The 22,291-nt window shown below is 41.6% G+C and overlaps 1 protein-coding gene across 4 annotated transcripts in view; it reads right to left on the bottom strand.

Moving 5' to 3' along the window:
* LOC139546245 (syntaxin-binding protein 5-like) overlaps positions 1-22,291 on the bottom strand; it is a 232,336-nt gene that overhangs the window by 73,445 nt on the left and 136,600 nt on the right. For all 4 annotated transcript variants that reach the window (XM_071354386.1, XM_071354387.1, XM_071354388.1 and 1 more), the window contains exons 7-14: positions 14,066-14,149; positions 10,586-10,709; positions 7,216-7,291; positions 6,881-7,041; positions 6,212-6,284; positions 3,995-4,142; positions 3,811-3,878; positions 3,554-3,594 (exon numbers count right to left, since the gene is read on the bottom strand). In XM_071354386.1, coding sequence (XP_071210487.1) covers positions 3,554-3,594; positions 3,811-3,878; positions 3,995-4,142; positions 6,212-6,284; positions 6,881-7,041; positions 7,216-7,291; positions 10,586-10,709; positions 14,066-14,149 — 775 coding nt within the window. The remainder of the gene's footprint in view (positions 1-3,553; positions 3,595-3,810; positions 3,879-3,994; positions 4,143-6,211; positions 6,285-6,880; positions 7,042-7,215; positions 7,292-10,585; positions 10,710-14,065; positions 14,150-22,291) is intronic.

Genomic DNA, 22,291 nt, shown 5'->3' with positions numbered 1-22,291 from the left:
TTGAGTTCTTATGTAATTAGAATCAGTGTTCTTGATAAGAATTAGAGTAGTGTTTAGTATTGTTGATAATAGAGTAGGGTCAGTATTGCAGATAATATAGTAGTGTTTAGTATTGTTGACAATATAGTAGTGTTAGTATTGTTGATAATAGAGTAGGGTCAGTATTGCAGATAATATAGTAGTGTTTAGTATTGTTGATAATATAGTAGGGTCAGTATTGCAGATAATATAGTAGTGTTAGTATTGTTGATAATATAGTAGTGTTTAGTATTGTTGATAATATAGTAGGGTCAGTATTGCAGATAATATAGTAGTGTTAGTATTGTTGAGTAGTGCTGATACGATATTGATGTTAGCATGGTTGACCAGTGTTAGTACTATAACAGTGTTATTATTGCTGAGTATTGCCGATAATATACTAGCGGTAGTATTGTTGAGTATTGTAGATACTATAGTATTGTTGACCATTGTTGATACTGTATTGCCACAAGTATGGCCGATTATCGCTGGCACCATGGTAGTGTTAGTATTGTCGAGTAGTGTTGGCAATATATTATTGATTGTATTGTTCAGGATTGTTGCTGATATGGTGGCGTTAGTGTCGTCAATACTATAGCAGGGTCAGTATTGGTGAGTATTGTCGATAATATAGCGGTGTTAGTGTTGCCGAGCACTGTTGATGATATAGTATTGTTGAACATTGTCGATACTATAGCAGTGGTGGTATTGCTGAGTATTGTTGATACTATAGTAGTGCTAATATTGTTGAGAATATACCAGTTGTAGTATTGCCGATAATATTGTATTGTTAGTATTGGCGAGTATTGTTGATAATATAGCATTGGTGAGTATTGTTGATAATATAGTAGTGTTAGCATTGTTGATAATAGAGCTGTGTTAGTGTTGTTGGACATTATTGACACTATAGCAATGCTGGTGTTGCCAAGTATTGTCGATAATATAGCAGTGTTAATACTGTTGATAATATACCAGTTGTAGTATTGTCGATAACATAGTATTGTTAGTATTGTCGAGTATTGCCGATAATATAGCATTTTTTAGTATTGATGATAGTATAGTAATGTTAGCATTGTTGCGTGTTATTGCTAGCATATCAGTGATAGTATTGCCGATATTATGGTATCGTTAGTATTGTTGAGTATTGTTGGTAATATGGTGGTGTTGGTATTGAGGATAAAAGAGTGGTGGTAGTATTGTTGATAACACAGTATCGCCAGTATTGTTGAGTAGCGGCGGTAATATAGTGCGTTAGTATTAATGTGTATAGTTGATAGCATAATAGTGCTAGTATTGTTGATACCACATTGGTGCTGGTATTGTTGATAATTGTTGATAATATGACAGTGGCAGTATTGTTGATGGTGGAGTGATGTTAGTAGTGTTGAGTATTGTCGATAATACAGTAGTGGTGGTATTGTCGAGTATTGTTGATAATATAGTAGTGTTAGTATTATTGATAATATAGTAGTGCTAGCATTGTTGATAGTACAGTGGTGTTAGTATTGTTGAACATTGTTGATACTATAGCAATGGTGGTATTGCTGAGTATTGTTGCTAATATAGTAGTGCTAGTATTGTTGAGTATCGATGATAATATAATAATGTTAGTGTTGGGTAATGTCGATGATATAATATCACCAGTATTGTTAATACTATAGCAGCGCTAGTGTCGTTGAGTATCAATGATAATATAATAGTGTTAGTATTGTCGACTATTGTTGATAATATACCAGTGTTAGTATTGCCGATGGTATATTGGTGTCAGTATTGCTGGGCAGTGTCGATAATATAGTAGTGTTGAGTATTGGTGATGATATGGTATTGTTGGTATTGCTGACAATATAATATTGGTGGTATTGTTGGGTATTGTTGATAATACAATGGCGACAGCATTGTTAATAATATAGCAATGTTAGTATTGTTGAGTATTGTTGATAATATAGTAGTGTCAGTAGTGTTGATAATATAGTATTTATTGTTGATGATATACCAGTGTTAGTATTTGCGATGGCACATTGCCGCTAGTATTGACGGGCAGTGCCGATAATATAGTATTGTTGAGTATTGTAGATACTATAGCATTGTTGAGTGTTGATGATGATATGGTATTGTTGGTATTGTTGGGTATTGTAGATGATATAGTATTGTTTAGTATTGTTGATAATATAGTAGTGGTAGTATTGTCGATAATATAGTAGTGGTAGTATTGTCGATACTATAGTAGTGGTAGTATTGTCGATAATATAGTAGTGGTAGTATTGTTGATAATATAGTAGTGGTAGTATTGTCGATACTATAGTAGTGGTAGTGTTGTCCCGTATTGTTGATAATATAGTAGTGGTAGTATTGTCGATACTATAGTAGTGGTAGTATTGTCGATAATATAGTAGTGGTAGTATTGTTGATAATATAGTAGTGGTAGTATTGTTGATAATATAGTAGTGGTAGTATTGTTGATAATATAGTAGTGGTAGTATTGTTGATAATATAGTAGTGGTAGTATTGTCGATACTATAGTAGTGGTAGTGTTGTCCCGTATTGTCGATAATATAGTAGTGGTAGTATTGTCGATACTATAGTAGTGGTAGTATTGTCGATACTATAGTAGTGGTAGTGTTGTCCCGTATTGTTGATAATATAGTAGTGGTAGTATTGTCGATACTATAGTAGTGGTAGTATTGTTGATAATATAGTAGTGGTAGTATTGTCGATACTATAGTATTGGTAGTATTGTCGATAATATAGTAGTGGTAGTATTGTCGATACTATAGTAGTGGTAGTGTTGTCCCATATTGTTGATAATATAGTAGTGGTAGTATTGTCGATACTATAGTAGTGGTAGTATTGTCGATAATATAGTAGTGGTAGTATTGTCGATACTATAGTAGTGGTAGTATTGTTGATAATATAGTAGTGGTAGTATTGTCGATACTATAGTAGTGCTAGTGTTGTCCCGTATTGTCGATAATATAGTAGTGGTAGTATTGTCGATACTATAGTAGTGGTAGTATTGTCGATAATATAGTAGTGGTAGTATTGTCAATACTATAGTAGTGGTAGTATTGTTGATAATATAGTAGTGGTAGTATTGTCGATACTATAGTAGTGGTAGTATTGTCGATACTATAGTAGTGGTAGTATTGTCGATACTATAGTAGTGGTAGTGTTGTCCCGTATTGTTGATAATATGGTATTGTTGAGTATCGTTGATACTATAGTAGTGTTAGTGTTGTCGATGATATAGTAGTGTTTAGTATTGATGAGACTTGATGATAATATAGTGGTGTTTGTATTGTTGAGTATTGTTAATACTATAGTAGTGCTGGTATTGTTTATAATATGGAAGTGTTAGTATTATTGATACTATAGTGGTGTTAGTATGGTTGCTGATATAATAGTGTGAGTATTGCCGATAATAGAGTAGAGCTAGTATTGACGAGCAGTGTCGATACGATAGTATTGTTGAGTATTGTTGATAATATAGTAGTGGTAGTATTGTAACATAAGAAAGGGAGGGAGAGAGTGAACTTACTAGCAGAGGCGTCCCAAAACTTTACGCTTCCGTCTGCGTGTCTGCATAAAGAATAAAAGACAGGGTGAAAGGTCAAGAGAACAGTCCGTGTCCAATACTGAATGAGACTCACTCTACTGATTTTATCAACAACAAACACAAGGGGAGCAGAGGAAAACTTTATTACTTCCTGTCTGAATGAATAGAACCAGCCGCTGCGTGTTAGTTCACACACTTTGACAACAAAGTCTCCAACAGTACGGCACCCACTGACTCACCCTGTGACGATTACCTCTGGGTACGTCTGTGAGCCTAATGTCCACGTACCGCCACTCACTGGCCACTCCTGTCAGGAATAAGACAGTTGGTCATGGACTGAAAAGTTCCCGAACTGAATTTATTTGTATTTTTGTTTGCTTTAGTTTTACTTTGTCATTGTCTGACCTGTGACCTGTAGCGTACCTTGTGGCTGTAGCCAGTCTTCTTCTGCTTGGCTCCTACGGAGTAGAGGACTGGGATGATGTCCGGGGGGCACTCGGCGAAGTAGGCTGTACAGGTGACAGGAGACTCGTGGATATCCATGGGGTATGGGTTCTCAAAGATGGGGAAACTGCAACGGGAGACGGGAAAGAGGGGAAAGACTAGTTATATAATGTGCATGTCGAGTTCTCACAGGGAAATACGTGTGCGTGTGTGTGTGTGTGTGTGTGTGTGTGTGTGTGTGTGTGTGTGTGTGTGTGTGTGTGTGTGTGTGTGTGTGTGTGTGTGTGTGTGTGTGTGTGTGTGTGTGTGTGACAGCTACAGAACGCTAACACCAACATTTTTGAAATGACAAATAAGCAAAAAGTCCAATATGCTCTAACTGTGAGTAGTGTAGTTTGTGGATACCTAATGGGCATCTGATGGATATTTCAACACTTTGGTGGTAGCAGAGCAAAACATCACCCAAGACACCACTTCAATTCTTCCCAGCAGCTAATTGACAAAGCACTATTCCATATCAACGTTGTAATTACTATGTAAACACAGTGTCATAAACTACAGAGGAATAGTTTAGATCTCCATGCCTTTTCTTCATCTCCCTCCTTCAGAGAGTATTGATGTGTAATCTGTAGAGTGTTGATGTGTAATCTGCAGAGTGTTGATGTGTAATCTGCAAAGTGTTGATGTGTAATCTGACGAGTATTGATGTGTAATCTTCAGAGTGTTGATGTGTAATCTGCAGAGTGTTGATGTGTAATCTGAAGAGTATTGATGTGTAATCTGTAGAGTGTTGATGTGTAATCTGCAGAGTGTTGATGTGTAATCTGCAAAGTGTTGATGTGTAATCTGCAGAGTGTTGATGTGTAATCTGCAGAGTGTTGATGTGTAATCTGCAGAGTGTTGATGTGTAATCTGCAGAGTGTTGATGTGTAATCTGCAGAGTGTTGATGTGTAATCTGCAGAGTGTTGATGTGTAATCTGAAGAGTATTGATGTGTAATCTGAAGAGTATTGATGTGTAATCTGCAGAGTGTTGATGTGTAATCTGAAGAGTGTTGATGTGTAATCTGAAGAGTATTGATGTGTAATCTGAAGAGTATTGATGTGTAATCTGCAGAGTGTTGATGTGTAATCTGCAGTGTTAATATGTAATCTGCAGAGTGTTGATGTGTAATCTGCAGAGTGTTAATATGTAATCTGCAGAGTGTTGATGTGTAATCTGCAGAGTGTTGATGTGTAATCTGCAGAGTGTTAATGTGTAATCTGCAGAGTGTTGATGTGTAATCTGAAGAGTGTTGATGTGTAATCTGCAGTGTTGATGTGTAATCTGCAGAGTGTTGATGTGTAATCTGCAGAGTGTTGATGTGTAATCTGCAGAGTGTTGATGTGTAATCTGAAGAGTATTGATGTGTAATCTGAAGAGTATTGATGTGTAATCTGCAGAGTGTTGATGTGTAATCTGAAGAGTGTTGATGTGTAATCTGAAGAGTATTGATGTGTAATCTGAAGAGTATTGATGTGTAATCTGCAGAGTGTTGATGTGTAATCTGAAGAGTGTTGATGTGTAATCTGCAGAGTGTTAATATGTAATCTGCAGAGTGTTGATGTGTAATCTGCAGAGTGTTGATGTGTAATCTGCAGAGTGTTAATGTGTAATCTGCAGAGTGTTGATGTGTAATCTGAAGAGTGTTGATGTGTAATCTGCAGTGTTGATGTGTAATATGTTGTAGTTGTGATGTGGTAGGATGCTGTCTGGGACTAGTATAGTTTTATGTGGTAGGATGCTGTCTGGGACTATTATAGTTGTGATGTGGTAGGATGCTGTCTGGCACTATTATAGTTGTATGTGTGATGTGTTGATAGAGGAGAGCTATTCCCCCTGGCGATGTCTAACATTTGGCCTGACGGTGACACCTAGACAGCTGTGAGAAGATGGAGTCACATCCAGTCACATCAGGAGGTGACAGCCTGGTTCCCTCTGGACCACAGCAGGAGTCTGTGTGTGTGTGTGTGTGTGTGTGTGTGTGTGTGTGTGTGTGTGTGTGTGTGTGTGTGTGTGTGTGTGTGTGTGTGTGTGTGTGTGTGTGTGTGTGTGTGTGTGTGTGTGTGTGTGTGTGTGTGTGTGTGTGTGTGTGCGTGTGCGTGTGTGGACTGTGTGTGTGTGTGTGTGTGTGTGTGTGTGTGTGTGTGAACCTACTTGCTCTGTGTCAGATCAACCATGATGAAGTCTTTTTCTAGGAGCAGCACCACTGCATAGGGATCCTGGATCTCTGTAGACAGTAACACAGAGAACAAATACATTAACTACACAAGAAGGAACATTAAATACTGTATGTTTATAGATCTCCACGGAGTAACATGAAATACTGTATGTTTATAGATCTCCACGGAGTAACATGAAATATACTATATATTGATATATCTCCACGGAGTAACATGAAATATACTATATATTGATATATCTCCACGGAGTAACATGAAATATACTATATATTGATATATCTCCACGGAGTAACATGAAATATACTATATATTGATATATCTCCACGGAGTAACATGAAATATACTATATATTGATATATCTCCACGGAGTAACATGAAATATACTATATATTGATATATCTCCACAAAGTAACATGGAATATACTGTATGTTAATACATTTCCACGGAGTAACATGGAATATACTGTATATTGATATATCTCCACAGAGTAACATGAAATATACTGTATGTTTATAGATCTCCACAGAGTAACATATGTTTGTATTTGATGTAGGGAGGGAGGGAAAGAGAGCGAGAGAGAGAAAGAGAGATTTGACTTAATCCTTCAAACCCCCAGCTAATGACGATTGCCCCTCAACTCACCGTTGGAGTATGGAGTGTCACAGAGCACCAGGAACTCTACGATAGGGTGGTCCATCTCCAGCACCGTGATGGCCTTGCCATGCATGATGGTCAGGGTGGGTCTCCGTCCCCCAGCCTTGTCATACGACAGACCCCCAGAGAAAATGATGTAGGGCTCACTGCTGTGGAAACAGAGGAGATGATGTATGGCTCACTGCTGTGGAAACAGAGGAGATGCTGTAGGGCTCACTGATGTCAAGCAAAGAGGCACTGAGTTTGAAGGTAGGTCTTGAAATACATCCACAGGTTTACCTGTTAGAGGCTCCTGGTTTACCTGTTAGAGGCTCCTGGTTTACCTGTTTCTGGAGGTCTTGTATTCCACCTTGAGGATGGGTTTACACGACTCCTTCCTCCCTTCCTTCAGTATCTTCCCTGAGGGAGACGAAAAAAAGGGAACATCTCAAACAGTGGACTATCCCTTTAAATGTTTACAGTTTTTATACTTTGATAATAAGAGTTATTAGAATCTCTCAGAGTTTTTCAAATCACTGTCATCACCTGACAATTCTAAACTGATCAAACTGTAATGGAATGTAGTAATACAGTAGAACAACACATTTAGTCTCTTTTCCTCATCAAAGCATCTGTTTCTATCTAATTCCTATGCTAACTGTGAATAACAAGCTGGGGAGTGGAGGGAAGTAGAATAGAACGCGTTGAATAATGTGGCGGCGGTGGGCGACCTAGATGTAAGTCGTTTACAATGTTTACCTCTTCTGAAGTCTACTGTATGTAGAGTGGTTCTTTAAAAGTGTTGAGTTTATGCCGCTACCGTTTCTGGTAGATGGTGACAGATTGTGGTAAAAATTGCGTCATTCTGGCAACAATGGCTGACACTTAAAATAACGTGCCATAGAATTCTGCGGCACCCTGCAAGATGTGCTGTAAGTACGTCGCAACTTGTAAAGGAAGAACCACTGTAAGGCAGTATATCTCCCTCTGGGATCTGACCTGGCATATCGTCCGGGTTCATCTCTTACGGTATTCATGACAAAACATCCTTCTCAAAATGCAGTGTAAACAGCTAATAAGCCCACATATGAGAGAGAAAATACAACCTCAAGTCATAATAATCTACATAGAGCAGAGCAGAGTGGAACCAGAACAGAGCCGAATAGAGCAGAACAGAGTAGAGAAGAACAGAACAGGACAGAACTGAGCAGAACAGAGCAGAACACAGAGTAGAACAGAGTGGAACAAAACAGAGCAGAACAGAGCAGAAAACAGCAGAACACAGAGCAGAACAGAGCAGAACAGAGCAGATCAGAGTAGAACAGAACAAAACAGAGTAGAACAGAGCAGAACAGAGCAGAACAGAGCATAACGGAGCAGAGCAGAACAGAACAGAGCAGAACAGAGTAGAACAGAGCAGAACGGAGCAGATCAGAGTAGAACAGAACAGAGCAGAACAGAGTAGAACAGAACAGAACAGAACAGAGCAGAACAGAACAGAGCAGAACAGAACAGAGCAGAACGGAGCAGATCAGAGTAGAACAGAACCGAGCAGAACAGAGTAGAACAGAACAGAACAGAGCAGAACAGAGTAGAACAGAGCAGAACAGAGTAGAACAGAGCAGAGTAGAGTAGAACAGAACAGAGCAGAACAGAGTAGAACAGAGCAGAACAGAACAGAGCAGAACAGAACAGATCAGAACATAGCAGAAAAGAACACAGCAGAACACAGGGCAGAACAGAGAAGAACAGAGCAGAACAGAGTAGAACAGAACAGAAAAGAACACAGCAGAACGGAGCAGATCAGAGCACAACAGAGCACAACAGAGTAGAACAGACACAGAGCAGAGCAGAACAGAGCGTTGCCGAGTAGAACAGAGTCAAAGTAGAATGTCTCTTGCTGAGGTGAAAGAAGAATCTCTCCCTCTCTCTCTGACCTGCCTAGTCAAATAAAGTAAAACAATGATATAAAAATATTTGCCCACTGCTCCAGTCCTATTAGCCCACTGTTCCAGTCCTATTAGCCCACTGTTCCAGTTCTATTAGCCCACTGCTCCAGTCCTATTAGCCCACTGCTCCAGTCCTATTAGCCCACTGTTCCAGTTATATTAGCCCACTGCTCCAGTCCTATTAGCCCACTGTTCCAGTCCTATTAGCCCACTGCTCCAGTTCTATTAGCCCACTGTTCCAGTTCTATTAGCCCACTGTTCCAGTTCTATTAGCCCACTGCTCCAGTTCTATTAGCCCACTGCTCCAGTTATATTAGCCCACTGCTCCAGTCCTATTAGCCCACTGCTCCAGTTATATTAGCCCACTGCTCCAGTCCTATTAGCCCACTGTTCCAGTTCTATTAGCCCACTGCTCCAGTTCTATTAGCCCACTGCTCCAGTTCTATTAGCCCACTGCTCCAGTTCTATTAGCCCACTGCTCCAGTTCTATTAGTCCACTGTTCCAGTTATATTAGCCCACTGCTCCAGTCCTAGTAGCCCACTAATCCAGTTCTATTAGCCCACTGATCCAGTTCTATTAGCCCACTGCTACAGTTCTATTAGCCCACTGTTCCAGTTCTATTAGCCCACTGCTCCAGTTCTATTTTCCCACTGTTCCAGTTCTATTAGCCCACCGCTCCAGTTCTATTAGCCCACTGTTCCAGTCCTATTAGCCCACAGTTCCAGTTCTATTAGCCCACTGTTCCAGTTCTATTAGCCCACTGCTCCAGTTCTATTAGCCCACTGCTCCAGTTCTATTAGCCCGCTGCTCCAGTTATATTAGCCCACTGCTCCAGTTCTATTAGCCCACTGCTCCAGTTCTATTAGCCCACTTTTCCAGTTCTATTAGCCCACTGCTCCAGTCCTATTAGCCCACTGCTCCAGTTATATTAGCCCACTGCTCCAGTTCTATTAGCCCACTGCTCCAGTCCTATTAGCCCACTGCTCCAGTTCTATTAGCCCACTGCTCCAGTTCTATTAGCCCACTGCTCCAGTTCTATTAGCCCACTGCTCCAGTTCTATTAGCCCACTGCTCCAGTTCTATTAGCCCACTGCTCCAGTTCTATTAGCCCACTGCTCCAGTTCTATTAGCCCACTGCTCCAGTCCTATTAGCCCACTGCTCCAGTTATATTAGCCCACTGCTCCAGTTCTATTTTCCCACTGTTCCAGTTCTATTAGCCCACTGCTCCAGTTATATTAGCCCACTGCTCCAGTTCTATTTTCCCACTGTTCCAGTCCTATTAGCCCACTGCTCCAGTCCTATTAGCCCACTGTTCCAGTTCTATTAGCCCACTGCTCCAATCCTATTAGCCCACTGCTCCAGTCCTATTAGCCCACTGCTCCAATCATATTAGCCCACTGCTCCAGTTCTATTAGCCCACTGTTCCAGTCCGATTAGCCCACTGTTCCAGTCCGATTGCACATCCCCGGTGTGACAGACAGACACACAGACATACTGTTTGTGTGCTTCCTGTGGGTCTGAGCTCTGAGCAGACAGACAGTCCTGGGGGAGTCTTCCATGAGATGAGGTCAAACAATGGCGCCTACACACAGACCAGTCCATCACAGCCACAGCCACAGACAGCCAAGGCCGTGGCACAGAAGCAGAGTTTTCTCATCACAATCAGAGCTCAAAGAGTATTCAGCAAACATCTGACATGTGTTTGTACGTGTGTGTGTGTTTGTTTACGTGTGTGTGTGTGTGTTTATGTACGTGTGTCTCACCATGAGGATATGTGATCTGAATAGGCCTGGCTGTGTTCCTCAGGTTCCACATAGTCAGGCTGCCGTCTGAGTGACTACACATGAACTGCTTCCCTTCATGGTGCCAGCTCACAGAATGGATAGCCTGGAGGGAGAGAGAATTAAGGTTAGACAGAGGGAGGGAGGAGGAGATTGTGAGGAGAGAGAGAGAGAGAGAGACAGAGAGAGAGAGAGACAGACAGAGACAGAGAGAGACAGACAGAGACAGAGAGAGACAGACAGAGACAGACAGAGACAGACAGAGACAGACAGAGACAGACAGAGACAGACAGAGAGACAGACAGAGACAGACAGACAGACAGAGAGACAGACAGAGACAGACAGAGAGACAGAGAGAGAGAGAGAGAGAGAGAGAGAGAGAGAGAGAGAGAGAGAGAGAGAGAGAGAGAGAGAGAGAGAGAGAGAGAGAGAGAGAGAGAGAGCGCTTAAAATGATAGAGAGAGGGAGGGAGGAGGGCAATGTGAGGAGGGAGAGAGGAAGATATGTTAAGGGTAGAGAGAGGGAGTGGAGTGTGGAAACTCTCCTACCTGCATTGGTGCCCCATGTGAGGACAGAATCCACCCCTTCACCCAGGGTTAACCTAGTACCTAAATCAAATCAGTGCTGTCCTTAAACTACTTTGGAGCTAAATGAGAGTGGAAACGGCTAGAGCTGGACTGATTAAAACTGTGAGCAGGATCAATACCACTTCAAACAGATAACTAGACATAGAACCGGAAAGGTATAGAAATGGAGGGCAAACTAAGGAAATGGACATCAAATTATTACACTGTAAAAGTCAATAATGCAATCCAATTAGGTTTATGTTCCTTCCCTAGACTCAACACACATACAGGGATTATGTTTACCTGCACAGTAGCTATTTGATATTAAACTGATTATGGCAGTAGGCATGTAAACACCTTACTCTGCTTATCTTATTTGGCGTAAGGTCAAAATCGAGAGTGAAGCATACGTTGATTAACAAATAATTTCAAAGTGAGAGCTCTTTTTGTCCTACCCGCTCTAAGCTTTTGTCTGGGCTGCCATAGCGATGCCTTCCCCTTGTTGTGAGACGTCGAAGCACCAGAGAGTCCTATTGACCTGGAGGCACCAGAAAGGTCTAGAGACCTGGAGGCACCAGAGAGTCCTAGAGACCTGGAGGCACCAGAGAGGTCTAGAGACCTGGAGGCACCAGAGAGTCCTAGAGACCTGGAGGCACCAGAGAGTCCTAGAGACGTGGAGGCACCAGAGAGTCCTAGAGACCTGGAGGCACCAGAGAGTCCTAGAGACCTGGAGGCACCAGAGAGTCCTAGAGACCTGGAGGCACCAGCGAGTCCTAGAAACGTGGAGGCACCAGAGAGTCCTAGAGACGTGGAGGCACCAGAGAGTCCTAGAGACCTGGAGGCACCAGCGAGTCCTAGAAACGTGGAGGCACCAGAGAGTCCTAGAAACGTGGAGGCACCAGAGAGTCCTAGAGACGTGGAGGCACCAGAGAGTCCTAGAGACGTGGAGGCACCAGAGAGTCCTAGAAACGTGGAGGCACCAGAGAGTCCTAGAGACCTGGAGGTACCAGAGAGTCCTAGAGACGTAGAGGCACCAGAGAGTCCTAGAGACGTGGAGGCACCAGAGAGTCCTAGAGACGTGGAGGCACCAGAGAGTCCTAGAGACCTGGAGGCACCAGAGAGTCCTAGAGACGTGGAGGCACCAGAGAGTCCTAGAGACGTGGAGGCACCAGAGAGTCCTAGAGACGTGGAGGCACCAGAGAGTCCTAGAGACGTGGAGGCACCAGAGAGTCCTAGAGACGTGGAGGCACCAGAGAGTCCTAGAGACCTGGAGGCACCAGAGCGTCCTAGAGACGTGGAGGCACCAGAGAGTCCTAGAGACGTGGAGGCACCAGAGAGTCCTAGAGACGTGGAGGCACCAGAGAGTCCTAGAGACGTGGAGGCACCAGAGAGTCCTAGAGACGTGGAGGCACCAGAGAGTCATAGAGACGTGGAGGCACCAGAGAGTCCTAGAGACGTGGAGGCACCAGAGAGTCCTAGAGACGTGGAGGCACCAGAGAGTCCTAGTGACCTGGAGGCACCAGAGAGTCCTAGAAACGTGGAGGCACCAGAGAGTCCTAGTGACCTGGAGGCACCAGAGAGTCCTAGAGACCTGGAGGCACCAGAGAGTCCTAGAGACGTGGAGGCACCAGAGAGTCCTAGAGACGTGGAGGCACCAGAGAGTCCTAGAGACGTGGAGGCACCAGAGAGTCCTAGAGACGTGGAGGCACCAGAGAGTCCTAGAGACGTGGAGGCACCAGAGAGTCCTAGAGACGTGGAGGCACCAGAGAGTCCTAGAGACGTGGAGGCACCAGAGAGTCCTAGAGACGTGGAGGCACCAGAGAGTCCTAGAGACGTGGAGGCACCAGAGAGTCCTAGAGACGTGGAGGCACCAGAGAGTCCTAGTGACCTGGAGGCACCAGAGAGTCCTAGAAACGTGGAGGCACCAGAGAGTCCTAGAGACGTGGAGGCACCAGAGAGTCCTAGAGACGTGGAGGCACCAGAGAGTCCTAGAGACGTGGAGGCACCAGAGAGTCCTAGAGACGTGGAGGCACCAGAGAGTCCTAGAGACGTGGAGGCACCAGAGAGTCCTAGAGACGTGGAGGCACCAGAGAGTCCTAGAGACGTGGAGGCACCAGAGAGTCCTAGAGACGTGGAGGCACCAGAGAGTCCTAGAGACGTGGAGGCACCAGAGAGTCCTAGAGACGTGGAGGCACCAGAGAGTCCTAGAGACCTGGAGGCACCAGAGCGTCCTAGAGACGTGGAGGCACCAGAGAGTCCTAGAGACGTGGAGGCACCAGAGAGTCCTAGAGACGTGGAGGCACCAGAGAGTCCTAGAGACGTGGAAGCACCAGAGAGTCCTAGAGACGTGGAGGCACCAGAGAGTCCTAGAGACGTGGAGGCACCAGAGAGTCCTAGAGACGTGGAGGCACCAGAGAGTCCTAGAGACGTGGAGGCACCAGAGAGTCCTAGAGACGTGGAGGCACCAGAGAGTCCTAGAGACGTGGAGGCACCAGAGAGTCCTAGAGACGTGGAGGCACCAGAGAGTCCTAGAGACGTGGAGGCACCAGAGAGGGGTACTGGTTTTAAATGATCACTGATATTGAGGGTCGGGAACATATAAAGTAGGTTAAACATCATGTAAATGTCAAGATGCATTCAGGTAAGGCCTTTCCACCCTGCCTGACTGCCTGACCTAACATAAACATACTTTGGAAGGGCCCTTATTAATGAAACAAAGTAAGGCAACCATTTAAAATAAGCTCTTTGTAAACATCATACAGGACATGTGGGTGAAATCACCTGTTCAACTGTCTGTTAGTGGGAGAGAGAGAGAGACATAGAGAGAGAAAGAAAGTGAGAGAGAGAGAGAGAGCGAGAGGCAGGGGGTAAGAGACAGACAGACAGAGAAACTTACTTCATCGTAGTAGATTCTGAAGTCAACCTTCTTGGCTCGGAGGTCCCACTGCACTACTGTTCCACTTTCAAACCCTATCAGCAACTGTGAAGGTCAAAGAGGAAGAGGAAGACATGTAAAGAGAAGGAAGAGAGGGTTAGGGAGTTGAGTGAGAGAAGGGAGAGAGGGTTAGGGAGTTGAGTGAGAGAAGGGAGAGAGGGTTAGGGAGTTGAGTGAGAGAAGGAAGAGAGGTTTAGGGAGTTGAGTGAGAGAAGGAAGAGAGGGTTAGGGAGTTGAGTGAGAGAAGGGAAGAGGAAATAGAGGAGGAAATCATTGAAACATTGAAATTAGACATTTTTTGTAGACTATAGACCTGAGCTTTTCTCAGTAAACTAACACTCTCTCTCCGTGCCTCCCTCCCGCTCTCTCTCCCACTCCCACCCTCCCTCCCACCATCTCTCTGCTTCTCCAAACGCAGTGGTCCCAGGCTGGTAGCTGTCAGTGCCGTGGTTTTCTCTCTGTGTGAGATGTGATTAAGGGGATTGGGAGGGATGATCTTCACCATGAATGTACCATTGAGCACACAACCAATCTGCTCCCTCTGTATGTTTCTCTCTCTCCAGCTGGCTCTTGTCCTTCTTGTGATTTACATAGGATTGACTTTGGGGAGGAGGACTGGGAGACTGATAAAGGGTTCAGGACAGGTGGGGGTTAGAGGGTAGAGAGAGAGAATGAGAGCGAGAGAGAGAAATTACTTTGTTGTTTATGGGCCTCTCGGCAGGACGTCTGTACATCATTGTCACAAGACTTGGACAGAGGGCGGTCACTGAGATGGACACAGACCAGGAAGTAAGTTGATAAGACGGGGGAACCCAGGAAGTGGATGATGACAGTCCATCAGTGTGTGTGCGTGGGTTACCCAGATCTTGCTGTATAGATACTCTAACGTTATGAATCCAACAAGACTGCATTAAACAAAATGGATGACTACTGATAACATACAACTGCCATATCAGAGAGAGAGAGAGAGGCCTTTGCAAAATATGAGAGGCCATTGTCAGAAAAACATCTAAAATCCACTTGCTCTCCATTTCTGGATTAATGTGAGATTAATGAGAAGCACAAGAGTTGTGATTAATGAGATACATACGAGGTGTGATTAATGAGATACATACGAGGTGTGATTAATGAGATACATACGAGGTGTGATTAATGAGATACATACGAGGTGTGATTAATGAGATACATACGAGGTGTGATTAATGAGATACATACGAGGTGTGATTAATGAGATACATACGAGGTGTGATTAATGAGATACATACGAGGTGTGATTAATGAGATACATACGAGGTGTGATTAATGAGATACATACGAGGTGTGATTAATGAGATACATACGAGGTGTGATTAATGAGATACATACGAGGTGTGATTAATGAGATACATACGAGGTGTGATTAATGAGATACATACGAGGTGTGATTAATGAGATACATACGAGGTGTGATTAATGAGATACATACGAGGTGTGATTAATGAGATACATACGAGGTGTGATTAATGAGATACATACGAGGTGTGATTAATGAGATACATACGAGGTGTGATTAATGAGATACATACGAGGTGTGATTAATGAGAAGCACAAGAGTTGTGATTAATGAGATACATACGAGGTGTGATTAATGAGATACATACGAGGTGTGATTAATGAGATACATACGAGGTGTGATTAATGAGATACATACGAGGTGTGATTAATGAGATACATACGAGGTGTGATTAATGAGAAACATACGAGGTGTGATTAATGAGAAACATACGAGGTGTGATTAATGAGAAACATACGAGGTGTGATTAATGAGATACATACGAGGTGTGATTAATGAGATACATACGAGGTGTGATTAATGAGATACATACGAGGTGTGATTAATGAGATACATACGAGGTGTGATTAATGAGATACATACGAGGTGTGATTAATGAGAAGCACACGAGGTGTGATTAATGAGATACATACGAGGTGTGATTAATGAGATACATACGAGGTGTGATTAATGAGATACATACGAGGTGTGATTAATGAGATACATACGAGGTGTGATTAATGAGATACATACGAGGTGTGATTAATGAGATACATACGAGGTGTGATTAATGAGAAACATACGAGGTGTGATTAATGAGATACATACGAGGTGTGATTAATGAGATACATACGAGGTGTGATTAATGAGATACATACGAGGTGTGATTAATGAGAAACATACGAGGTGTAATTAAAGATATACATACAATGTGTGATTAATGAGATACATACGAGGTGTAATTAATGAGATACATACGAGGTGTGATTAATGAGATACATACGAGGTGTGATTAATGAGATACATACGAGGTGTGATTAATGAGATACATACGAGGTGTGATTAATGAGATACATACGAGGTGTGATTAATGAGATACATACGAGGTGTGATTAATGAGATACATACGAGGTGTGATTAATGAGATACATACGAGGTGTGATTAATGAGATACATACGAGGTGTGATTAATGAGATACATACGAGGTGTGATTAATGAGATACATACGAGGTGTGATTAATGAGATACATACGAGGTGTGATTAATGAGATACATACGAGGTGTGATTAATGAGATACATACGAGGTGTGATTAATGAGAAGCACAAGAGTTGTGATTAATGAGATACATACGAGGTGTGATTAATGAGATACATACGAGGTGTGATTAATGAGATACATACGAGGTGTGATTAATGAGATACATACGAGGTGTGATTAATGAGATACATACGAGGTGTGATTAATGAGAAACATACGAGGTGTGATTAATGAGAAACATACGAGGTGTGATTAATGAGAAACATACGAGGTGTGATTAATGAGATACATACGAGGTGTGATTAATGAGATACATACGAGGTGTGATTAATGAGATACATACGAGGTGTGATTAATGAGATACATACGAGGTGTGATTAATGAGATACATACGAGGTGTGATTAATGAGAAGCACACGAGGTGTGATTAATGAGATACATACGAGGTGTGATTAATGAGATACATACGAGGTGTGATTAATGAGATACATACGAGGTGTGATTAATGAGATACATACGAGGTGTGATTAATGAGATACATACGAGGTGTGATTAATGAGATACATACGAGGTGTGATTAATGAGAAACATACGAGGTGTGATTAATGAGATACATACGAGGTGTGATTAATGAGATACATACGAGGTGTGATTAATGAGATACATACGAGGTGTGATTAATGAGAAACATACGAGGTGTAATTAAAGATATACATACAATGTGTGATTAATGAGATACATACGAGGTGTAATTAATGAGATACATACGAGGTGTGATTAATGAGATACATACGAGGTGTGATTAATGAGATACATACGAGGTGTGATTAATGAGATACATACGAGGTGTGATTAATGAGATACATACGAGGTGTGATTAATGAGATACATACGAGGTGTGATTAATGAGATACATACGAGGTGTGATTAATGAGATACATACGAGGTGTGATTAATGAGAAGCACAAGAGTTGTGATTAATGAGATACATACGAGGTGTGATTAATGAGATACATACGAGGTGTGATTAATGAGATACATACGAGGTGTGATTAATGAGATACATACGAGGTGTGATTAATGAGATACATACGAGGTGTGATTAATGAGAAACATACGAGGTGTGATTAATGAGAAACATACGAGGTGTGATTAATGAGAAACATACGAGGTGTGATTAATGAGATACATACGAGGTGTGATTAATGAGATACATACGAGGTGTGATTAATGAGATACATACGAGGTGTGATTAATGAGATACATACGAGGTGTGATTAATGAGATACATACGAGGTGTGATTAATGAGAAGAACACGAGGTGTGATTAATGAGATACATACGAGGTGTGATTAATGAGATACATACGAGGTGTGATTAATGAGAAACATACGAGGTGTAATTAAAGATATACATACAATGTGTGATTAATGAGATACATACGAGGTGTAATTAATGAGAAACATACGAGGTGTGAGATACATACGAGGTGTAATTAATGAGAAACATACGAGGTGTGATTAATGAGATACATACGACGTGTGATTAATGAGATACATACGAGGTGTGATTAATGAGATACATACGAGGTGTGAGATACATACGAGGTGTGATTAATGAGATACATACGAGGTATAATTAATGAGAAACATACGAGGTATAATTAATGAGAAACATACGAGGTGTGACTAATGAGATACATACGAGGTGTGACTAATGAGAAGCACACGAGGTGTGATTAATGAGATACATATGAGGTGTAATTAATGAAAAACATACGAGGTGTGATTAATGAGATACATATGAGGTGTGAGATACATACGAGGTGTGATTAATGAGAAACATACGAGGTGTAATTAAAGAGATACATACAATGTGTGATTAATGAGATACATACGAGGTGTAATTAATGAGAAACATACGAGGTGTGAGATACATACGAGGTGTAATTAATGAGAAACATACGAGGTGTGATTAATGAGATACATACGAGGTGTGATTAATGAGATACATACGAGGTGTGATTAATGAGATACATACGAGGTGTGAGATACATACGAGGTGTGATTAATGAGATACATACGAGGTATAATTAATGAGAAACATACGAGGTATAATTAATGAGAAACATACGAGGTGTGATTAATGAGATACATACGAGGTGTGACTAATGAGATACATACGAGGTGTGATTAATGAGATACATATGAGGTGTAATTAATGAGAAACATACGAGGTGTGAGATACATACGAGGTGTGATTAATGAAATACATACGAGGTGTGATTAATGAGAAACATACGAGGTGTGATTAATGAGATACATACGAGGTGTGATTAATGAGATACATACGAGGTGTGATTAATGAGATACATACGAGGTGTGATTAATGAGATACATACGAGGTGTGAGATACATACGAGGTGTGATTAATGAGATACATACGAGGTGTGAGATACATACGAGGTGTGATTAATGAGATACATACGAGGTGTGAGAAACATACGATGTGTGATTAATGAGATACATACGAGGTGTGATTAATGAAATACATACGAGGTGTGAGAAACATACGAGGTGTGATTAATGAGAAACATACGAGGTGTAATTAATGAGATACATACGAGGTGTGATTAATAAGAAACATACGAGGTGTAATTAATGAGATACATACGAGGTGTGATTAATGAGAAACATACGAGGTGTGATTAATGAGATACATATGAGGTGTGATTAATGAGATACATACGAGGTGTGATTAATGAGAAACATACGAGGTGTGATTAATGAGATACATACGAGGTGTGATTAATGAGAAACATACGAGGTGTGATTAATGAGAAACATACGAGGTGTGATTAATGAGATACATACGAGGTGTGAGATACATACGAGGTTGATTAATGAGAAACATACGAGGTGTGATTAATGAGATACATACGAGGTGTGAGATACATACGAGGTGTGATTAATGAGAAACATACGAGGTGTGATTAATGAGATACATACGAGGTGTGAGATACATACGAGGTGTGATTAATGAGATACATACGAGGTGTGATTAATGAGATACATACGAGGTGTGAGATACATACGAGGTGTGATTAATGAGATACATACGAGGTGTGATTAATGAGAAACATACGAGGTGTGATTAATGAGATACATACGAGGTGTGATTAATGAGAAACATACGAGGTGTGATTAATGAGAAACATACGAGGTGTGATTAATGAGATACATACGAGGTGTGATTAATGAGATACATACGAGGTGTGATTAATGAGATACATACGAGGTGTGATTAATGAGATACATACGAGGTGTGATTAATGAGAAACATACGAGGTGTGAGATACATACGAGGTGTGATTAATTAGAAACATACGAGGTGTGATTAATGAGAAACATACGAGGTGTGATTAATGAGATACATACGAGGTGTGATTAATGAGAAACATACGAGGTGTGATTAATGAGATACATACGAGGTGTGATTAATGAGATACATACGAGGTGTGAGATACATACGAGGTGTGATTAATGAGATACATACGAGGTGTGAGATACATACGAGGTGTGATTAATGAGATACATACGAGGTGTGAGATACATACGAGGTGTGATTAATGAGATACATACGAGGTGTGAGATACATACGAGGTGTGATTAATGAGATACATACGAGGTGTGATTAATGAGAAACATACGAGGTGTGATTAATGAGAAACACACGAGGTGTGTAGGGATAAGACATTATCTCTAAAAAGCTGATAAGATGATAAGATGGAATTGGAGAAGTACGGTGGATATGAGGAACTACAAGACTCAAAGGCAGAGATAAATATTAAAAACACACACCCTCTAGAGAAAGGTAACACCCTGTAGAGATAAAGATAACACCCTGTAGAGATAAAGATAACACCCTGTAGAGCAGGGGTGTCAAACTCAAATACCCAGTGGGCCAAAATGTAAAACCTGAACAAAGTCGCGGGCCAACATTGAACAAATTAACCTTTTAATATGGACCCAAACAAGTTTTGCTTTAACATTGAATATGGAACAAGCATCGCTTATTACCATACAATATATAATTTAATAGTGGAGACATGCAAAATCGAATTTCAAATGAAAAAACACATCAATGGCATTCATTTATTAAATAAATAAAATAAAAATAAAAATCGTATGCCTCTTTTCTATTTGCAGCCTTCTGATTTAAATACCAAAATAAACTTTTTCCAGATGCGTCGCAGCTCTCATCCACAGCGAGGGAGAACGCAACGAAATCTTTTCCCTTTTCCATCAGCTGGTCATACAGATTGGTGGCAAGATCGCATGTGCGATCAGCTACTGTGTTCCTGCTCAGGCTCACGTTTGAAAATGCTTGCTTTTTCTCTGGGCATACGAGGTCACAAACTTTCATCATGCACTTTTTCACGAACTCTCCCTCATTAAAGGGCCGGGCTGATTTTGCGATCTCTGCTGCCACTATATAACTAGCCTTTACAGCAGCCTCACTTTGTGATGTGGCTTTTTTGAACATATTCTGTTGTGAAACCAAACTTATTTTCATCTCCTCTACTTTCTGGCTCCTTTGAGTCATGTCCATGTCCTTGTATTTGTCATGGTGTTTCGTTTCATAGTGTCGTCTAATGTTGTACTCCTTACTTACAGCCACGTTGACTCCACAAACAAGACAAGCAGGTTTGTCTTTTACATATGTAAACAGATATTCTGCCTCCCACTTGTCCAGAAAGCTCCTGTTTTCTGCCTTTCTTTTCGCCATTTTTGGGAAGGGATAGCGCGCTGACAGTTGTAGCGTCTATGTTGCTATGACTACTGTCACAGAGGAGAGGGCGTTTCTGGGTCCTGTCCTGATTGGCGCGCGAAAACAACAGCAGAGCATTATGGGATTCGTAGTATTAGCGGTGAATGCGCTGTATAATACCGGCGGGCCAGCTCTAGTAGTAATTTGGTATTGTCTCGCGGGCCAAATATAATTACCCCACGGGCCAAATTTGGCCCGCGGGCCAGAGTTTGACACCCATGCTGTAGAGATAAAGATAACACCCTGTAGAGATAAAGATAACACCCTGTAGAGATAAAGATAACACCCTTTATAGATACAGATAACACCCTGTAGAGATAACGGTAACACCCTGTAGAGATAAAGATAACACCCTGTAGAGATAGTGGTAACACCCTGTAGAGATAAAGATAACACCCTGTAGAGATAAAGATAACACCCTGTAGAGATACAGATAACACCCTGTAGAGATACAGATAACACCCTGTGGAGATACAGATAACACCCTGTAGAGATAACGGTAACACCCTGTAGAGATAAAGATTCAGTTGAAGTTGGAAGTTTACATAATCCTTAGCCAAATACATTTAAACTCAGTTTTTCACAATTCCTGACAATTAATCCTAGTAAAGATTCCCTGTCTTAGGTCAGTTAGGATCACCACTTTATTTTAAGAATGTGAAATGTCAGAATAATAGTAGAGAGAATGATTTATTTCAGCTTTTATTTCATTCATCACATTCCCAGTGGGTCGGAAGTTGACATACACTCAGTTAGTATTTGGTAGCAATGCCTTTAAATTGTTT

The sequence above is a fragment of the Salvelinus alpinus genome, chromosome 20, assembly GCF_045679555.1.
Source record: "Salvelinus alpinus chromosome 20, SLU_Salpinus.1, whole genome shotgun sequence".
In the NCBI taxonomy this organism is placed as follows: Eukaryota; Metazoa; Chordata; class Actinopteri; order Salmoniformes; family Salmonidae; genus Salvelinus; species Salvelinus alpinus.
Note: the sequence above shows the minus strand (reverse complement) of the source record. Positions and strands in the feature narration are given on the sequence as shown.